Below are 17,500 nucleotides of genomic sequence, written 5' to 3'. Positions count from 1 at the left end.
AAAATATTAATAAAATTGTTATATGTAATGATAATAGTTATAAATTTTCTTTAAATTACTTTTTAAAATTAATTCTTAAATGGAAGAAAAGAAATAATTTTCATTTTGAAAATAAGTTTATGAAGTACATAAAAATGAATCATACAAATGTTAATAAAGATGAAAAAATTGATTATAAAAATATAAAAAAGAATTTTGTAAATTATGAAAATATAAAATTTTTTTTAAATAATTATTTTCTTCCAAATAGTTTAAATGATAAAGTGAAGGGATATTTTCCAAGTGGGAATAAATTAAATAACAAATATATTTCTTTTTTTAATAAGTTTTTAGATAAAAGTAAAGAGGATATAGAAGAAATACTTAATTTTTTAAAAGAAAGTAAATTAAAAAAAAAAAACATTTCTTTTTTTGGAAATATTTTGTATAACAATAAAATTGATAAAATAAATTTATTTGAATTTTTGAAAATATATTTTACTAAAGTACCTAAAGGATTTGAAAGATTTGAAGACAAAAAATCATCTCCTAATTCATATAAGCCTGAGGATGAGAAAAATAAAAAATTTGATAATTATTTTTTTTATATATTTTTTTTGTTGTTATTGTTCTTTTTGTTATTTGTTGATTCGAATAGCCTTTATAATGAAATAACTCAAAATGATTTTTTTTATAATTATTTGTCTAAAGGATATGTAGAAAAAATTAAGTTAATAAATAAGGATTATGTGAAAGCATACTTAAATACATATGGAATAAAAAAATATCATTTAAAATATGTATGTTTTCGAATTGGCAATAGTGATAGTTTTGAGAGAAAGGTAGAAGAAATTCAAAAAGAAATGAATATAAATAGGGATGAAATAATAGAAGTACAATACATGAATGAAACGAACATATTAAATGAAATAAAAGGTTATATTCCTAGTATATTATTTTTTTTATTATTAATTTTTTTATTTCAAAAAATTACCTTAAAAAATGTAACAAATAGTGGTATGGATAAATTATTTAAGTTTAGTAAAATATCTCCTATCAATAAAAATAATTTTAAAACAGATGTAAAATTTTCTAATGTAGCTGGAATGAAACAAGCAAAAGAAGAGATAATGGAATTTGTAGATTTTTTAAAAAATCCTTCAAAATATGAAATCTTAGGAGCAAAAATTCCAAAAGGAGCATTATTATGTGGTGCTCCGGGTACAGGAAAAACTTTATTAGCAAAAGCAGTAGCAGGAGAAGCTAATGTTCCTTTTTTTAATATTAGTGGTAGTGATTTTATTGAAGTTTTTGTTGGTATAGGTCCATCTAGGGTTAGAGAATTATTCGCTCAAGCGAGAAAACATGCTCCTTCAATTATTTTTATTGATGAAATTGATGCTGTTGGAAGAAAAAGATCAAAAGGTGGATTTGCAGGAGGTGGAAATGATGAAAGGGAAAATACACTTAATCAGATGTTAGTTGAAATGGATGGGTTTCATACATCTAATGATAAAGTGGTTGTTTTAGCTGGTACCAATAGAGTGGATATATTAGATCCTGCCATTACTAGACCTGGAAGATTTGATAGAATTGTTAATATAAGTAAACCAGATATTAATGAAAGATCAGAAATATTTCAAGTTCACTTAAAAAATTTAAAATTACATGAAACTTTAGATATTAAAAATATTAGCTATATTTTAGCTTCCTTAACCCCAGGTTTTGTGGGAGCAGATATTGCAAATGTTGTTAATGAGGGAGCTATTCAGTGCGCTAGGAGATCTAATTTATTAGGAGTTCAAATAAAAGATTTTGAATTAGCCATTGAAAGAGTTATAGGTGGATTACCAAAATCTTCTTCTCTTATATCACCTCTCGAAAAAAAAATTATTTCATATCATGAAACAGGTCATGCACTTATTGGGTGGTTTTTAGAATTTGCAGATCCAGTTTTAAAAGTTTCTATTATACCAAGAAACAATGGTGCTCTTGGTTATTCACAACACTTAAGTGAAGAAATTATGTTGTTTTCAAGAGAAGCTATATTAGATAAAATTGCGGTAATATTAGGTGGAAGAGCAGCTGAAGAGTTATTTATTGGAAAAATTACTACTGGTGCTATTGATGATTTAAATAAAGTTACTCAACTTTCTTACTCGTTTGTTTCTCAGTATGGTATGAATAAAGAAATAGGACTAGTTTCTTTTCAACCTAATTCTAATAGTGAATATAATCTATATAGACCACATTCTGAATGTTTAGCTCACTTAATTGATAATGAAGTCCGTAATCTTATAGAAACTCAGTATAAAAGAGTTAAATCAATTTTATTAAAAAATGAACAACATGTTCATAATTTAGCTAATTTATTATATCAAAAAGAAACAATATCTTATCATGATATTGTTAAATGTGTTGGTGAAAGACCTCATCCAATTAAATCAAACTACGAAAAGTTTGTTAAAGCAAATCCATACAAATTAATACCAAACGAAACTGAAACAAATGTAATTAATAAAAATGAGATTAATAAAGATGAAATAATGAGTGAAAATGACTCAGAAAACAAAGAAAAGATAAGTAACGAGAATGACAAATGCAATAATAATGAAACAAAAAGAAAAAACGATGTAAATAATAATTGTGATACAAGTGAAGTAGAAATAAAAAATGAAATAACCAACCCATATGAATTAAATGAAGAAAATAATGATCAAGATAAAAATGATAAGCAGATGGATATTAATAAAAAAGTAAATAAAAATAAAAAAGATAATAAAATATCTAATTTAAATATAAGGTAAATATAAATATATATAATGAATAATATATATGAATATACCAGAATGAGCTAATATTCAAAAAGTTTCAATATAAAAAAAAAAGTAGAAATGGTTTAGAAATAAATATAAATTATGAATAAATGAAAATAAAGGATAACATATATATATATATATATATATATATATATATAATAAAAAATAATTATAGAATATATATATATATATAGAGAGACAGAGAAGAAAAGTATGATTCCATAATTATTTCGAAATAAAATTTTATGTTATAAAAAAAAAAAAAAAAGTTGATGTATTAAATGATTTTGATTAAAAATTATAAATAACATAATTATAATTAGAGACAAAAAGAGATCTTATAAAAATAAGAAAAAATTTAGTTAATCGAAATTACTAAATTAATCATATACATATTTATTTTTGATCTTGTACCATTTTAATAAATATATTAAAAAAATTAGGTTTAATATATTTTTATAAATAGTTTAATATTTTATTAAATTATATTTTTTTTTTTTTAAATTATGAAAATAAAAATTATAATTAAAATACATAAATGTTTAAGAAATATCTCTTAATTTTCATTTAACCTTTTAATTATATATATAAACATACAACTTTTTTGTTTTATTAATTCGTTATACTTTAATTATATTTGTGGATTCTATTTTTATATTTAATTTTACTTTTTTTATTTTAAAAAAAAAATTATATAAAAAATTATATAAAAAAAAAATATATATACAAAATAGATAACATAATTTTATATTAAAATTTTTTTCTTTATATATAATTAAAAAGAAAGAAAATATTCACAAAGCAATAATTACAAGTTTTTAAAATAAAAAGTTTCCTTTTTCTTTTTTCGTTTTTTAATATAGTTGAAGTATTAAATTATGGTAATACAATTGAAAAAAAAAAAAAAAAAAAAAAAGAACATTTACATATTCCCTTTTTTTTTTTTTTTTTTTTTAATAAGAATTTATTTAATAGAAAAAATATCTAATATGTCTTGTTAAATGTAATATATTGTGTTTATTATTTAATTTTGTTTTTTGTTTTTTCTTTTAAATTTAAAGTCTGTAAACATAAGATGATGATTGAGTAATATAACGAACCCATCTATGAGTATTACTTGATTTATAATTTTCAATGATTCTCAAATATTTTATTCTAAGTTTTGATAAATTAAACATAGGAATTTCAAACAAAATATAAATTGGTCCGAAATCACGTTTAGAATAAACATAATTTGGTGCTAATGTTATTTTTGATCTTATATTATATTCACTTTCTCCCTTCAAATAAAAAATATATATATATATATATATATATAAATATGTATTTTTTTAAATTAACTTTAAAGTATTTATATAATTAAAACATATATTACCTTAAATTTTTTTATAGTCCATAATAATTTATGTTCATTTGATAAATATTGGGCTGAATATAATTCCGTGTTTGTGTTTAAATTTATATGAACATTTGTTATATGCTTACATAAATTACAATTTACAAAAACATTAGTACATGTATATTGAGAAGGAATATCTAATCTTATGCGAATGTTTAATTCAACCTATAAAAAAAATTATATATATTATAAATAATTTATATTATTATTATTACTGTATATATATATATATATGTGTGTGTGTGTGTGTGTTTGTATTACCGTATGGTTTTGATTATATATAATATTAGCAAAAATTTTAAAAGGTGCTTTAAAATTATTATTTATTCTATAATTCATTAAAACACATTCACCATCTGGTTGATATAAAGATAAAATTTTTTCTTTTTCAAACTGTGATAAATTTACTAAATGATTAAAGTTACAATCATCGATAATAATGTTATTGGAAGTATCATTATGAATATTCTTTATATACAAATCATCATTAAAAGCTATTTTTATATATGGGTTCCCAAGCAAATATGACTTAATTTGAATTACTCCATCTATATAAGAATATATAATTTCGCTTTTCGAGTTCATAATTAAATTAATTTTTTCTACAATGTCAATAAAAATTTCATTTTTTTTGTCATTAATTTGTATAGGCTTTTGAGAGGCATTTGAAGGTAAAGTGTTAGAATTTTTTATAGAAAAATTAGATAAATTAGCAAATTTTTTGTTCGCATTAGTTGTAGTTATTTCATTATGAATTAAATTTCTTATATATTCTGTATTACTATTTTGTAAATAACCATAATCTATTACTTCATCTATAATTTCATAGATTAAAATAAAATTCATTCGAATTATTTCTTCTGTTATTTGACCGCAAAAGTCTTTAAAAATTTTTAATAACCTATTTAGTAGTTCAATTAAGTAACTTGGTGATATGTTAAATAAAGATGTTAGAACGAAATATAAACTATTATTTTTTAAGTAAGTAAAATTAATACCATTTAAATAAAACAATGGAGGTGCATCTCCTTTGTATAATTTTACATTTCTAAAAAAGACTTCAGCACTACTTTTTGTTATATCTCCTCTAAAATCTCTATTTATAATTGTATCTCCTCTTGGGGATAATATATAAAACTGGGATATAACCATTTTTCTTCTTTTGTTTATATTTTAAAATAAATTTTCATTAAATTTTTTTCAAGAAACCTTAAAAATATAATTAAAGCTCAATTTGGTTATTATTATTAATAATGTTTTTAACAAGTTTAAAGAGAAAAGTTATAACATTTTTTTTACATTTGGTATTAAAAATATTTTTATTGACAACCAAAATAAAATGATTAAATTATTTCTTTTATTTTCAAAATAACATTATATTTATTTATGATATATATCAATGTTCTTTCTTTATATGTCTAATTAAATGTATAAAAAAAAAAAAAGAAAAAAAATATATATATATATATTTTTTATTTAAAGAAAAATCATGAAATAATATAAGATAAAATAAATAACATAACATTAAAGAAATTAATAAAAACAAAATAAGAAAAATAAAAAAATAAAAAAAAAAAAAAAAGAAAAAATATATTTATTTAGGTGTAAATTTTTTACTAGAAAAAATGGAAAATAAATAGTATATTTTTTTTTTTTATTAAAAACTAGAAAAATAGTTTAAAATAATGGTGTTTATTTTTATCCATAATAAATATAAATAAAAGATAATTTAAATAAAGAAAAGAAAAAAAAAAAATAATGGAATAAAAAGAAATATAAAACAAAACATGTATATATATATATATATAATGAAACAAAATAAAACAAAAAAAAGTAAAAATAAAATAAGATGTGATAGAATGAAATAGTGAAATATATAATTCATATACAAACAAGTAATTTTTTAAGCATGATTATAAGAAAAAAAAAAAAAAAAAAGAATTTTTTACTAGAATCTATTTTACATCATTTTTTTATCTTTATATAATTGAATTAAAAGTATATATTATTAATTTTGAAATTTTTTGCATTTTATTTATTTTATTTTGTTGAAAATAGAGGATTATTAAGAAAATTATATTATATATTTTTTAAGAATATTATATAAAAAAATAAGCTTTTTTTAATATTTTTTTTTTTTTTTTTTTTTTTTCATAAATTATTTTAATAATGTTTTTACAAAAGTTATTTTTATGCATATAAATTAATAGATACTTCATTTTTAATAGTATAATTTAAAAAAAGATATGTTAATGAACAAAAAAGAAAAATGAAAAAATACATTTATTAAAGTACAGAAAAAACATTATATATATAAATATATACACATATATACAAAATAAAATACAGGAACAAAAAAGCATAAAAAATTCTTTATATTTGAAAAAAAAAAAATAAGAGTGTATAAAAATAAAGATAAAAATTAACAAAATCTTTTAGGTAATATATGGGACATAATAGTAATATAAATAAAACACATATATTACTGATAAGATTTATATTTTAGTAGATATATAATAATAATGTAATAATAACGAATGTAATATAAATAAAATAGGATAATAAACAAATTTTAGTCGTAATGATAAGTGTTCATTTAAATTAGGTTAGCTTAAATCAAAACCTTGTGTATCATTTATAGCTGTTATTAAATTTTTGTATAAAATTTCTTTTGATAAATAATCAGGTAATTTCAATAAATTCACACAAGTAGATGCAGTTGGTAATCTATTATAATCTCTTACTCTGAATATACAAAATTTAGGATTGAGTTCTTGAAAACCTAATAAAGGGGATCTAGAACAACTAGTTACAAACATAAGAAACAAACTTTTTTCTTTCGGTGAAAAATTTTTTAAAATATCAAATAAATATAAAACAGTCTGACTATTTTCATTATAACCACCACCATATACAACATTTCTTCTTAAATCATCTACATCGAAACATTTATCATTTCCCGATATTAATGTTTTTAATTCATTTGGACTAAATAGTTTAAACCATTTGGTTGGAATTAATTGAGATAAACCTTTTAAAAAATATTCAGTTTTTTTTTTTATTAATTTGTTGTATTTATAATTTATATATAATTTTATATATAATTTTTTATTTTTATCATTAACAATTATATTACGCCCATTTTCAATTAAGTCAATACATTCTAAATCTTCTTTAGTAAAATTTGTATTAATTAAATTTTCATCATTTTCATTTGGAAAATAATTAACATTATTTTCGTTAATATTTGAGATATTATTTTCTTTATCATTTGTATTTGTGTTTGTTAAATTTGTGTTTTCTCTATTTTCGTTTGTTATGTTTAAATTCGTCATATTTCTATTTGATAATATGCTAGCGCTATTAGTGAAATAAGGATTGTCTACATAAAAATTATTTTGGGAAAATGAAGAAAGATTTCTATTGAGTGTATTAATTAAAACATCCAAGTTATCAATAATATTAAAAAAATTATTCATATTTGCATAATGAAAGGTATTTTGCGTGAGGAGATTGTTCACATTATTTCTATTATTGTTATTCAATATATTTTTACTTAATAAATTGAAATAATTTTTTATTTCTTCATATTTCTTTATGTTATCATCTGGACATTTTTTTTCATATATACAAAAGGTTAGAGATAAATTTTCTACATCATTTGTATTTTGAATATATAACAAACTATTAAAAATATTTTCATCAATAAAATATAAGTCATTTATATCAATATCATCGAATAATAAGAGATTTAAAAAAACTTTATTGAAAACAGATTCAATTAATATTCTTTCGTAGATAGCTTTTCCTACTATTTTTCCTGAAAATTCATATAAATTTAAATTATCATTTTTGTTATATGTTTTTGGAAATAGTGTGTTGTTTTTAATATTCTGAAATAAAATAAAATTATTATGAAATACTTCTCTACATAATAAAATAATAAATTCCTTAAATAATCCCCCTCCATCTATACCCGTTTCTTCATTTCCATTTTTATCAATAAAGGCTATTCTAATATTTTGTTTTAGTTGAACAGAATCTAATGCATGTAAGGTGATAAAAGCATCTTCTAATATATTTGTTCTTCTAATTAAATTATGTTTATTTTCAAGAAAATTATATCTTGAATCATCTCTTATATTTTCTTTACTTTTATTACGAAAATGATAAAATATTAATATTCTATCATCAAATGGTAAGGTAAAAGGAGCATTTTTTAATAAATAGTTAGCTAATACATTAACATACTTTATGTTATTATTTAAATAAATGTCATTTTTTTCTATAAATAATGAAGAATCCTCATCATAACTATTACTGTTGTAATTTATATTATTACTTTCTCCTATTATATTAAATCTATTTTTTAATAAATTATATGTTTCTTTTATTACAAAAAAATCTTCCTCTAATATATTTATATAACTATTAACTTTATATAACTTTTTTAACAATAAGGGTAAAACATAACTCAATCCTTTGTTATCATTATTGTATAAATAATAGTTAATCATATTGGATGTATATGATGAATCATTGTAATTTTTATTACTTAAATTATTATTATTCTTTATATTATCATATATGTCATAATTAATATATAATTTATTATTTTCATTAATATTGTTATCAATGTCATAATTATTTTCATTTAAATTACTAAATTTATCTAAATTATCAATATCATCTAGAATTTTATTAATGTTAGAACTCATAAAATTATCTTCATCATTCTTATAATTATTACTACTATTATAAATATCATTATTATTAATTTGGTTATTTTCTTCTTTATTAATATTTTGTGTTCCTTTTTTATAATTTTCTATTTTTTCTTTATTTTCATTTAATATTATGTCATTTGTTAATTCTTTACTGAAATTAAATATATTCTTTTCTTTATCAAAAGATATTTCTATCTTCTCAAAATTTAATACAGATAAATCAAAATTAGATTCAGAAAGTTCAGAATTTTCTATTTTCTCTATATTTTCTTCTTCTTTTTCATTCATTTCCCTTTCATATTCTTCATCTTCATCATTATATATATCTTCATCAGCAATTTCTTCTATTTTCTCAATGTGTTTATTTTTCTCACTAGAATCTCTATTTATTAATTCGTAATGAATTGTGTTTATAGATCCTTTTAACACTACCCATAATGATAATACTAAAAGTTTACACACTTTTTTAAAACATTTATTCATCATAAAATTTTTTGTATATTTGTAATTTTTTATATCTATTAATTTATTATACATATTAACTATAATATAATAATATAAAAGAAAACAAAAAGAAGAAAAATATATAGATATACAAGTGTTATCAAAGTAGGGAAATGCCAACAATTTCCTAAAAAATAAGGTGTCATTTGATTTGCAATCATAAAACCAGAATAAATATATTTTTTTTATTAAGTATATGTGAATATTATGAGAAACTAATATTTTTTTTATTCTTAATAAAATTTCATTATTAATCATATCATACCCTTTTCCTTTTTTCTCTCTTTTACTAATTAAATTATTTAAGGAAAAAAAAAAACTATTATTAGAAAGTTGATTTATATTTGAGTTTCTTTGTGTAGTATTAGAAATTTTTAAAAAGTTTTTATTTTTATTTTCACTAAAATTAATTAAGTTATTAAATACAGAACTCCTATGCATATTACTACAACTTGAAAAATTATTATTATTATTATTATCTAAACTCTGATATTCGTATATTTTTTTTTTAAGATTAATACTCTCATAATTTACATTAGTAGAAACATATGAACTCTTATTTATATTTTTTATATAGTCATAATAATTTCTATAATCTTCATATATATGTATATGTATACTTCTAAATGGTAATAAAAGAAATAATAATGCATCTAATTTCTTAAAAAATGACTTTTTGCATATATATATAAGAGAATCAATTATATTTTTATTGTAATAATAACCCATTTCTAAATATTTCCCATTTTTATTTTTATTATTTAATATTTTATTATCTTTATCAACTAATTTGTTAACTGATAATTCATTTTTTATTTTTGTTTGATCATTTAAAACATCATATATATGCATGTCGTTAGAATTATATTTTTCATCTACATTATTTTTAACGTTATTAACCATGTAAATATATGGGTGATAATCAAATGGCAAAAGTAAATAAAGTTCTAATAAAATATTTAAAACATTATCATCTAATAATTCCTTGTTAAAATGAACAAAAAGAAGTAAATTTTTAAATAAATTAACTCCTGATATATTTTTATTGTCAAATGATTTTTGGTTTAATAAATGAAATTTATTATTGCATATCTTTACGTTCACATAATTATAAACTAATTCTTTCATTATGTCTATATCTTTGTAGGTATTTTTAATAATTATTATTAATAAACCTTTTAGTATTTTTAATTCATTCTTTAATTCGATGTTGCACATAAATATTTCATATATCTGATATTTAAAAAAAGATAAAAATAGATAATAATGATCTTTTATGAAAGGTATATTTAATAATAAAAAATTTAAAAGCAAATTAATTTTATACTTTAAATCAATTATATAATCTTTCTTAAAATCATTTCCTTTTATTTTTATTATATAAAAATACAAAAATATCATATCACATATATACATCATTAGTTTTATAGAATCAAACATAATAATATTTTTATCCTTGTAAGATAAATAAATTTTTTTTATAACAGTAATTAATCCTTCTATATTTAAAATAATATATTCACCAATTTTTTTTAATGACAAAATTATCTCATCATTACCACTGATCATATTTTTGTTTTCTTTCATTTTTAGTTTTTCTGCCAATTCCTCATTAAAGGAATTATTTAATACAAAATTATATATATAATACAAATGTGAAATTAAGTTTATATCATTTTTTTTTTTTTTATTACTACAATCACGCATATAATTTTGGTCATTTACTGTTTTTTCCTTTTTATAAAATTCATTATATATATTTAAGTTACACATGTAATAATTTCCTAATAAAATGTCTAAATGATTTATTAAAATTTTTATTTCTTTTTTATGTCTATAATAGAATTTGTTTTTTATTACAAGGTTACAAATATCCTTATTATTTTTTTTTTCTTCTGAGTTTTCTTTATTTAATTTTATATATATATTTTTGTCGTCGTTTTTATTTTCATTTTCATTATAAAGATTTAATTGACTATTATTCACTTTTTTCTTATTATTTATTTGACTATTCAGATTTATATTATCATCTATATTATCATCTATATTATCGATTTTATTATATAACTTCAGTATATCTAATAATTTTCCTATTGGTGCATATATCTTATCAAATTTCATATACTTATAATGATTATAGCAGTTTAGCTCTGAATAAAGAAATGTAGATTGCACTGAAAATTCATATAAGCATATTTGTAAAGCTTGTCTATAAACATCTGGTGATACTATTTTTTCTAATAAAATTACATCGTTTATTCTTTTCGAAAGAACATTGTCTATTTCTTTTCTTCTATTTTCTATAAATTTTTTATAACTAAAATATAGTGCTATAACTTTAAAAGCATTTTTTCTTTTTGTTAAAGTTAGATTTATTTCTTTTTCTTTTTTAGCCTTTTCAATAAAGCAATCTTTATTAAGTATAACATGTTTTTTCCCACTTAAGTTAATCCTTCTATTTTTACTTTCTCCATTAAACATATTTTTTTATATAAATATAGATATATATATTCATATATTTTAAATTAAAGGATAAAAAAGAGTTTCATTGGATTTTCAGATTTTACTTTAATACAAAAAAAGTAATGAGTTGAAAATTAAAATAAAAAAAAATTTTTTTTTTTTTAACAAAAAAAGATATATAAAAAAAAAAAAAGGAAAATCATAAAAAAAAGGTTTTATTATTTCCTAAGACTCATTGAGACATTTGTGATGTTCTTATTATTTTATGCTAAATTTGAATAAATATTAGGAATAAAAAAAGTATAATAAATGAAAAAAATTAGCAAATCATATATATTAAAATAATTTTATTATAATATAGTTAGTATATATTTTCTTATAATTTTTTTTAAATAAAATTGTAAGTTAAATATAAATATATGAAAATTAAAAAATTTTATAAAATTAATAAAAATTACAATGATTAAAAAAAAAAAAAAAAAAAAAAAAAGAAATCTTTTACAGCGAAAATTATGTAAAACAACTTTATATTTAATCTATTCATTAATATACAAAATTAAATTTTTTCAAATTTATGAGACTAAAAAGGTGCTTTTCCTTTTTGAAAATAATTAAATTTTTTTTTTTTTATTATTCTAATTTTAAGTTAATAAAAAAAAATGGAACTATAATTCATGAGAATAACTAAATTATATTTTATAAATATATTAATTTTTTATTTAAAGTGTGAAGTTAAAGCATTAAGAGAAATTTTATCATAAAAAATTTTATAACTAAAATTAAATATAATAATTTATATATTTTAACAGGAAAAAAAAAAAAAAAAAAATTTCTTTATTATTTCTTTGTTTTATTGAAGATTTTTTAATATTACTTATTGTATAAATTTTCTGAAATATATTCTGTTATAAAGAATACATATTTTTTTTAAATATAAAAAAGTAGAAATATATATATATATATAGTATACATATATAACTATATTATAATTTTTTTTTTTTTTTTTTTGATGACTCCGTATTTTAGAAAGATAAGATAATAATAATTATCATTTAAAAATAGTTATAATTTTGCAATATTATTATATATTATTAGTACATATTATTATATAATATTAATACAATATTACACAAAAAATACGTACAAGTATTTTATTAAAATAAAATACATAATTATATTTTTCTTTTTTGTTACAATTTCACATGAACATATAATAATTTATATGTACAAGTACATGTGAATTAAAAAAAGAAATGTTTAGATGTAAGTGAAATAACTTTTTTTTTTTTTTTTATTTCAATTCAAAAAAAAAAAAAAAAAAAAAAAAAAAAAAGATGGCTGAGCACTTAGCTCGTATAATAGGAACAGAAGAAGATAGAGTGAACTGTCCATTTTTTTGGAAAATTGGAGCATGTCGTCATGGAGATCAATGCAGTAGAAGTCATTACAAGCCAAATTGTTCACAAACTTTAGTTATAAGACATATGTATGATAATCCACCTATAGCTGTTGCAATTGCAGAAGGACAAATGGTTGACGATGAAGTACTGGATAAAGCAGCTGATCATTTTGAAGAATTTTATGAAGAAGTTTTTGAGGAATTAATGAAGTATGGAGAAATTGAAGATATGGTTGTTTGTGATAATATAGGGGATCACATTATTGGTAACGTTTATATTAAATATACACATGAAGATTATGCTGAGAAAGCTGTTAAGGAACTAAATGGACGATTTTATGCTGGTAAACCGTTACAGATTGAATACACTCCAGTTACCGATTTTAGAGAGGCAAGATGCAGGCAGTTTGTAGATGGGCAATGTAGAAGAGGAGGATATTGCAATTTTATGCATATCAAACATGTACCTAGAAGTGTGAAAAGAAAGTTATATAGACGAATGTATAAAAAATTTCCTGAATATAGAAAAAGAAGGAAACGAAGTGATGATTCGGATGATTATAATGATAGTTATAGAGAAAGGGGTAGTAAAGATAAATATAAAAGAGATAGGTATAAAGAAGGTCATTATATTGGTAGGCGGAGAAATAGAAGTAAAAGTAACGATTATGAGGATGATGCTGATAGAAGCTATAAATATGCAAGAAGAGAAAATAGTGTAGAAAGAAGAGAAAAAATTGAAAGATGGAATAAGGAAAGAGAGATGAAAAATATGCTAAAAAACAATAAAGATAATAAGAAGGAAGAAGATGATGAAGATAATGATAATAATAATATAAAAGATAGTAAGGAATTAGAAATTAGAGATGATTAAATCCCCCCCAAAAAAAAAAAGAAAAGAAAATAGAAAAATGAAAAAGAAGAACAAAATAAAAATAAGAACTATAGTTATATAAAGTAATAATAATAAAGACAAAGTAATAATTTCCAAATGAAATAATAATAATAATAAAATAAAGTATTAAAAAGCATTATAGTAAACAGCACATTTTAACTAAAAAAAAAAAAAAAAAAAAAGACTCAGATAATAAACATAAATATGATATAATTATGAAACATGAATTGTAATTTTAATATTAAGAGCACATATATAACAAAAAATTAGAAAAATTTTAAAAATATAAATGATATTATGTAATTCATGAATAATATATAGTACCATAGATTACTCAAGTATGTTCATTTTCATAATTTTGAATTTTTTGGAATTTTTTTTTTTATAAGCATTAATATTTATATATACATATATAACCACTAGATTAAAAAACAACATAATTTGATGAATTTTTATACTTTTATAGTAAGTATTGAAATAATTTTTTTTTTTATATATCTATCTTTAATTTTAATTTTTTTTAAGTTTCTGTTTACAGTAATAAAATATAAATGTATTAAAAAAAAATTTTATCTAAAAAAAGCAAAAAAAAATATATGAACATTTTCATAATAAAATAGTATTTTCATAATTTGCCTTTTTATATATTTTTATTTTATTTTATTCCTATTTTTTTTTTTTTTTTTTTTTTTTTTTTATATATATTTGCTAAATAGAAGATAAATTTTTTATAATTAAGAAAACATATTAAATGAAGAATTTTATATTTTTAAAAATAAAAAATTAAAAATTAAATATGGAAAAAAAATTTTATTGTTATACAATTTAAAAAAAATATAAGTTACAACAAAAATAAATTAATATATATTTTTTTTTTTTTTAATATAAAGAAATTATATGTTAATTAACATATTTATAGTTTTACAATTTTTAAAGTAAGAAGTAATAAGAAGAGATTTATTTTATTAAAATGACAGAGAAGTTATTAAAAAAAGATAAAAGTGAAAAAAGAAAAAAAATAAAGAAAAAAAAAAGAAATAAAAAAAGAATAGAAGAAATGCTAGAAGTTAAGTCGAATATAGATGATATATTCAGTAATATAAAAATAAAAAACAAAAGTAATAAGGTTGATGAAACAGAAAAGGTTAAAAAAGATTCAAAAAGCATTATAAAGAATAAAAAGAAAAAAGATAAAAACCAAGTATCACGAAAGAAGGTAGGTGAAAGACTGTATACTCCAGATGGTTTACCTATTTATTCAATGGAAGAACTTAAGATGGGTAATCTTTATTTTATTTTATTTTTTTAAAAATAAAAAAATTCTATATGAATTTTTATTTATGAAAAATTATTTATTTTATACAGGGAAAGGAGGATACACAAAAGAATGTCCTTTCGAATGTAATTGTTGTTTTTAATTCTTTTTAAATTGAATATTAAAAATTTTTTAAAATTAAAGGTAATAATTATATTATAAAAGTGCTATTAGGAAAAAAAAAAAAAAAATTAATTCTATAAAAAATATTAAATATTTTTAAGTTACGTTTTTAACTTTTTAAACAAAGGAGATAATAAAAATGAATAAAAAATCTTAAAAATAAATTTGATACAGAATACACAAAAAAATATGTTGTTTGCAATTAATTTTCGAAAATTTTAGAAAAATATTTAAGTTTTTTAATATATATTTTTTTTATTCATATCTGTAAGGTATTAGCATATATCTATTATATTAAAAATGTTTCATAACAAAAAAGTATAATTGTATTTTTGTTGATATATTACCTTCTATTAAAATATACAAATATTAAATTATTTTGATGTTTGTATTATTTTTTCATATTCTCATAAATATTCTCATGAATATCTTTATTATTACATTCGTTTATATTTTGAATTAGATTCCTATCCATATTTTCATTTTCACTTTCATATTCATATTTATTATTATATATATTTATATTTTTATTTTCATTTTGAGATAATTCATGACAAAAACAAAGAACTTTTTTTTGTGGAATACAAATTTCAAAGACCTTTTTCCAGTTTTTAATTTTTATATAATTTATTAAAATTTCAACTACAGTATTAACATTTAAAACATTGCTTTTTTTTTTTTTAATATATTTCTAAAAATAAAATAAATATATAAATAAATATCTTAACATGTATATATATTAAAAAATATATATTTTTTTTTTAAATTATACTTCTAAAGGCAATTTCTTTGTTACGAAACCATATGAAGACGCTTCATAAAAAGATAAATTCTAAAAGAAAATTAAAAAAAAAAAAAAATAAAAGAAATAAAAGAAATAAAAAATGTTTTATAAAATATATATAATATATATAATTATATTTTAGTTTTATATATAACAAAACCTTAGATACACTTCTATCTACTAAAGCTGCAATAATATATACTTCATCTTTTTTTACTTCTTCTAATTCCTGTAATATTATGAGATAAAATAAAAAATAGAAAATGATTAATGTTTAATTTTTTAATTGGATTTTTTTTTTTTCTTTTTTCTACTTCGATAGCATCAGGTGATAAAACTACAATTTTTTCTTTTGAGAAAATATCCCAATAATTTTCTGTATGTTTATGAACTTTCCATTTATTTATTGAATATTTTTTAAGATATGAAAATAAACTATCGTTATTATTTAAGGAAGTAAAATGAAATTGTATGGGTATGTTGTTTTTTGTCATATAATGATATGATAAAAAAATTTGTTTTGCTAAACTTGATATTTCCTTTTCTTCCATGTAATTTTGAAAATTGCAATTAAAACATATTTTGTAACCCATAGTAAAAGATTCTAATAAAAATTCTCTTTTTTTTTCTTTCATTTTTTTCTCTAAAATTTTTCTTTCCTTTAAATATGCTATTTTTTCTTCTTCATTCATGTCATTTAATATTTTTAATAATTCTTCCTTTCTTTTATTTTTCTTCCTTTTTTTTTCTTCTGGTCTATTTTTCTTTCTCTTTTCTTTTAATAATTCTCTTTTATCTTTTTTTTTTTCTCTCTTTGTTTTCCTATTTTTATCTAATTTTTTTATGTCATTTTCATCAATTACGTTGGATAAATTATAAAAAAAGTCATTTATTTCCTCATTGTTTTCTATATATTCTTCTCTTAACATATTTTTTTATTTTGTTTTTTCACGGTTATATGGAGTTTTTATTTTTTTTTATAACTTTAATTTCTACAAGTATATCTTTTTTTTTTTTTTTTTTTTTTAATTATTATTCTGTTTCGATTAAAGCTTTTTTTCTATTTTTTTTTTTTTTTTTTTTTTTTTTTTTA

The 17,500-nt window shown here is 18.5% G+C and overlaps 6 protein-coding genes across 6 annotated transcripts in view; 3 read left to right on the top strand and 3 right to left on the bottom strand.

Moving 5' to 3' along the window:
- The window catches only part of PGAL8A_00346200 (ATP-dependent zinc metalloprotease FTSH, putative), a gene marked incomplete at both ends in the record, with an annotated part of 2,949 nt that extends 163 nt beyond the window's left edge, over positions 1 to 2,786 (top strand). The window contains one exon of the mRNA XM_028672503.1: positions 1 to 2,786. This exon is cut by the window's left edge and continues 163 nt beyond it. Coding sequence (XP_028529049.1) covers positions 1 to 2,786 — 2,786 coding nt within the window.
- Positions 2,787 to 3,853: 1,067 nt separating this feature from the next.
- On the bottom strand, positions 3,854 to 5,349 carry PGAL8A_00346100 (AP-4 complex subunit mu, putative; the record flags this gene model as incomplete). The annotated part of the gene is made up of 3 exons (XM_028672502.1): positions 3,854 to 4,078; positions 4,174 to 4,362; positions 4,459 to 5,349. The coding sequence occupies 3 exons, from the start codon at positions 5,347 to 5,349 to the stop codon at positions 3,854 to 3,856; spliced, it is 1,305 nt and encodes a 434-aa protein (XP_028529048.1).
- Positions 5,350 to 6,803: 1,454 nt separating this feature from the next.
- On the bottom strand, positions 6,804 to 11,909 carry PGAL8A_00346000 (ubiquitin-protein ligase, putative; the record flags this gene model as incomplete). The annotated part of the gene is made up of 1 exon (XM_028672501.1): positions 6,804 to 11,909. One exon carries the CDS (start codon positions 11,907 to 11,909, stop codon positions 6,804 to 6,806), a length of 5,106 nt encoding a protein of 1,701 aa, XP_028529047.1.
- A 1,316-nt stretch (positions 11,910 to 13,225) lies between these two features.
- On the top strand, positions 13,226 to 14,164 carry U2AF1 (splicing factor U2AF small subunit, putative; the record flags this gene model as incomplete). The annotated part of the gene is made up of 1 exon (XM_028672500.1): positions 13,226 to 14,164. The coding sequence occupies one exon, from the start codon at positions 13,226 to 13,228 to the stop codon at positions 14,162 to 14,164; it is 939 nt and encodes a 312-aa protein (XP_028529046.1).
- A 991-nt stretch (positions 14,165 to 15,155) lies between these two features.
- Positions 15,156 to 15,603, top strand: PGAL8A_00345800 (conserved protein, unknown function; the record flags this gene model as incomplete). Its single annotated transcript, XM_028672498.1, has 2 exons — positions 15,156 to 15,465; positions 15,551 to 15,603. 2 exons carry the CDS (start codon positions 15,156 to 15,158, stop codon positions 15,601 to 15,603), a joined length of 363 nt encoding a protein of 120 aa, XP_028529045.1.
- A 411-nt stretch (positions 15,604 to 16,014) lies between these two features.
- Positions 16,015 to 17,336, bottom strand: PGAL8A_00345700 (tRNA m(1)G methyltransferase, putative; the record flags this gene model as incomplete). Its single annotated transcript, XM_028672497.1, has 4 exons — positions 16,015 to 16,314; positions 16,396 to 16,455; positions 16,568 to 16,636; positions 16,722 to 17,336. 4 exons carry the CDS (start codon positions 17,334 to 17,336, stop codon positions 16,015 to 16,017), a joined length of 1,044 nt encoding a protein of 347 aa, XP_028529044.1.
- Between the last annotated feature and the right edge of the window lie 164 nt (positions 17,337 to 17,500).

The sequence above is a fragment of the Plasmodium gallinaceum genome (assembly GCF_900005855.1).
Source record: "Plasmodium gallinaceum strain 8A genome assembly, contig: PGAL8A_v1_98, whole genome shotgun sequence".
NCBI lineage: Eukaryota > Apicomplexa > Aconoidasida > Haemosporida > Plasmodiidae > Plasmodium > Plasmodium gallinaceum.
The sequence above is the reverse complement of the archived record's forward strand: the minus strand, read 5'-3'. Positions and strand labels throughout refer to the sequence as shown.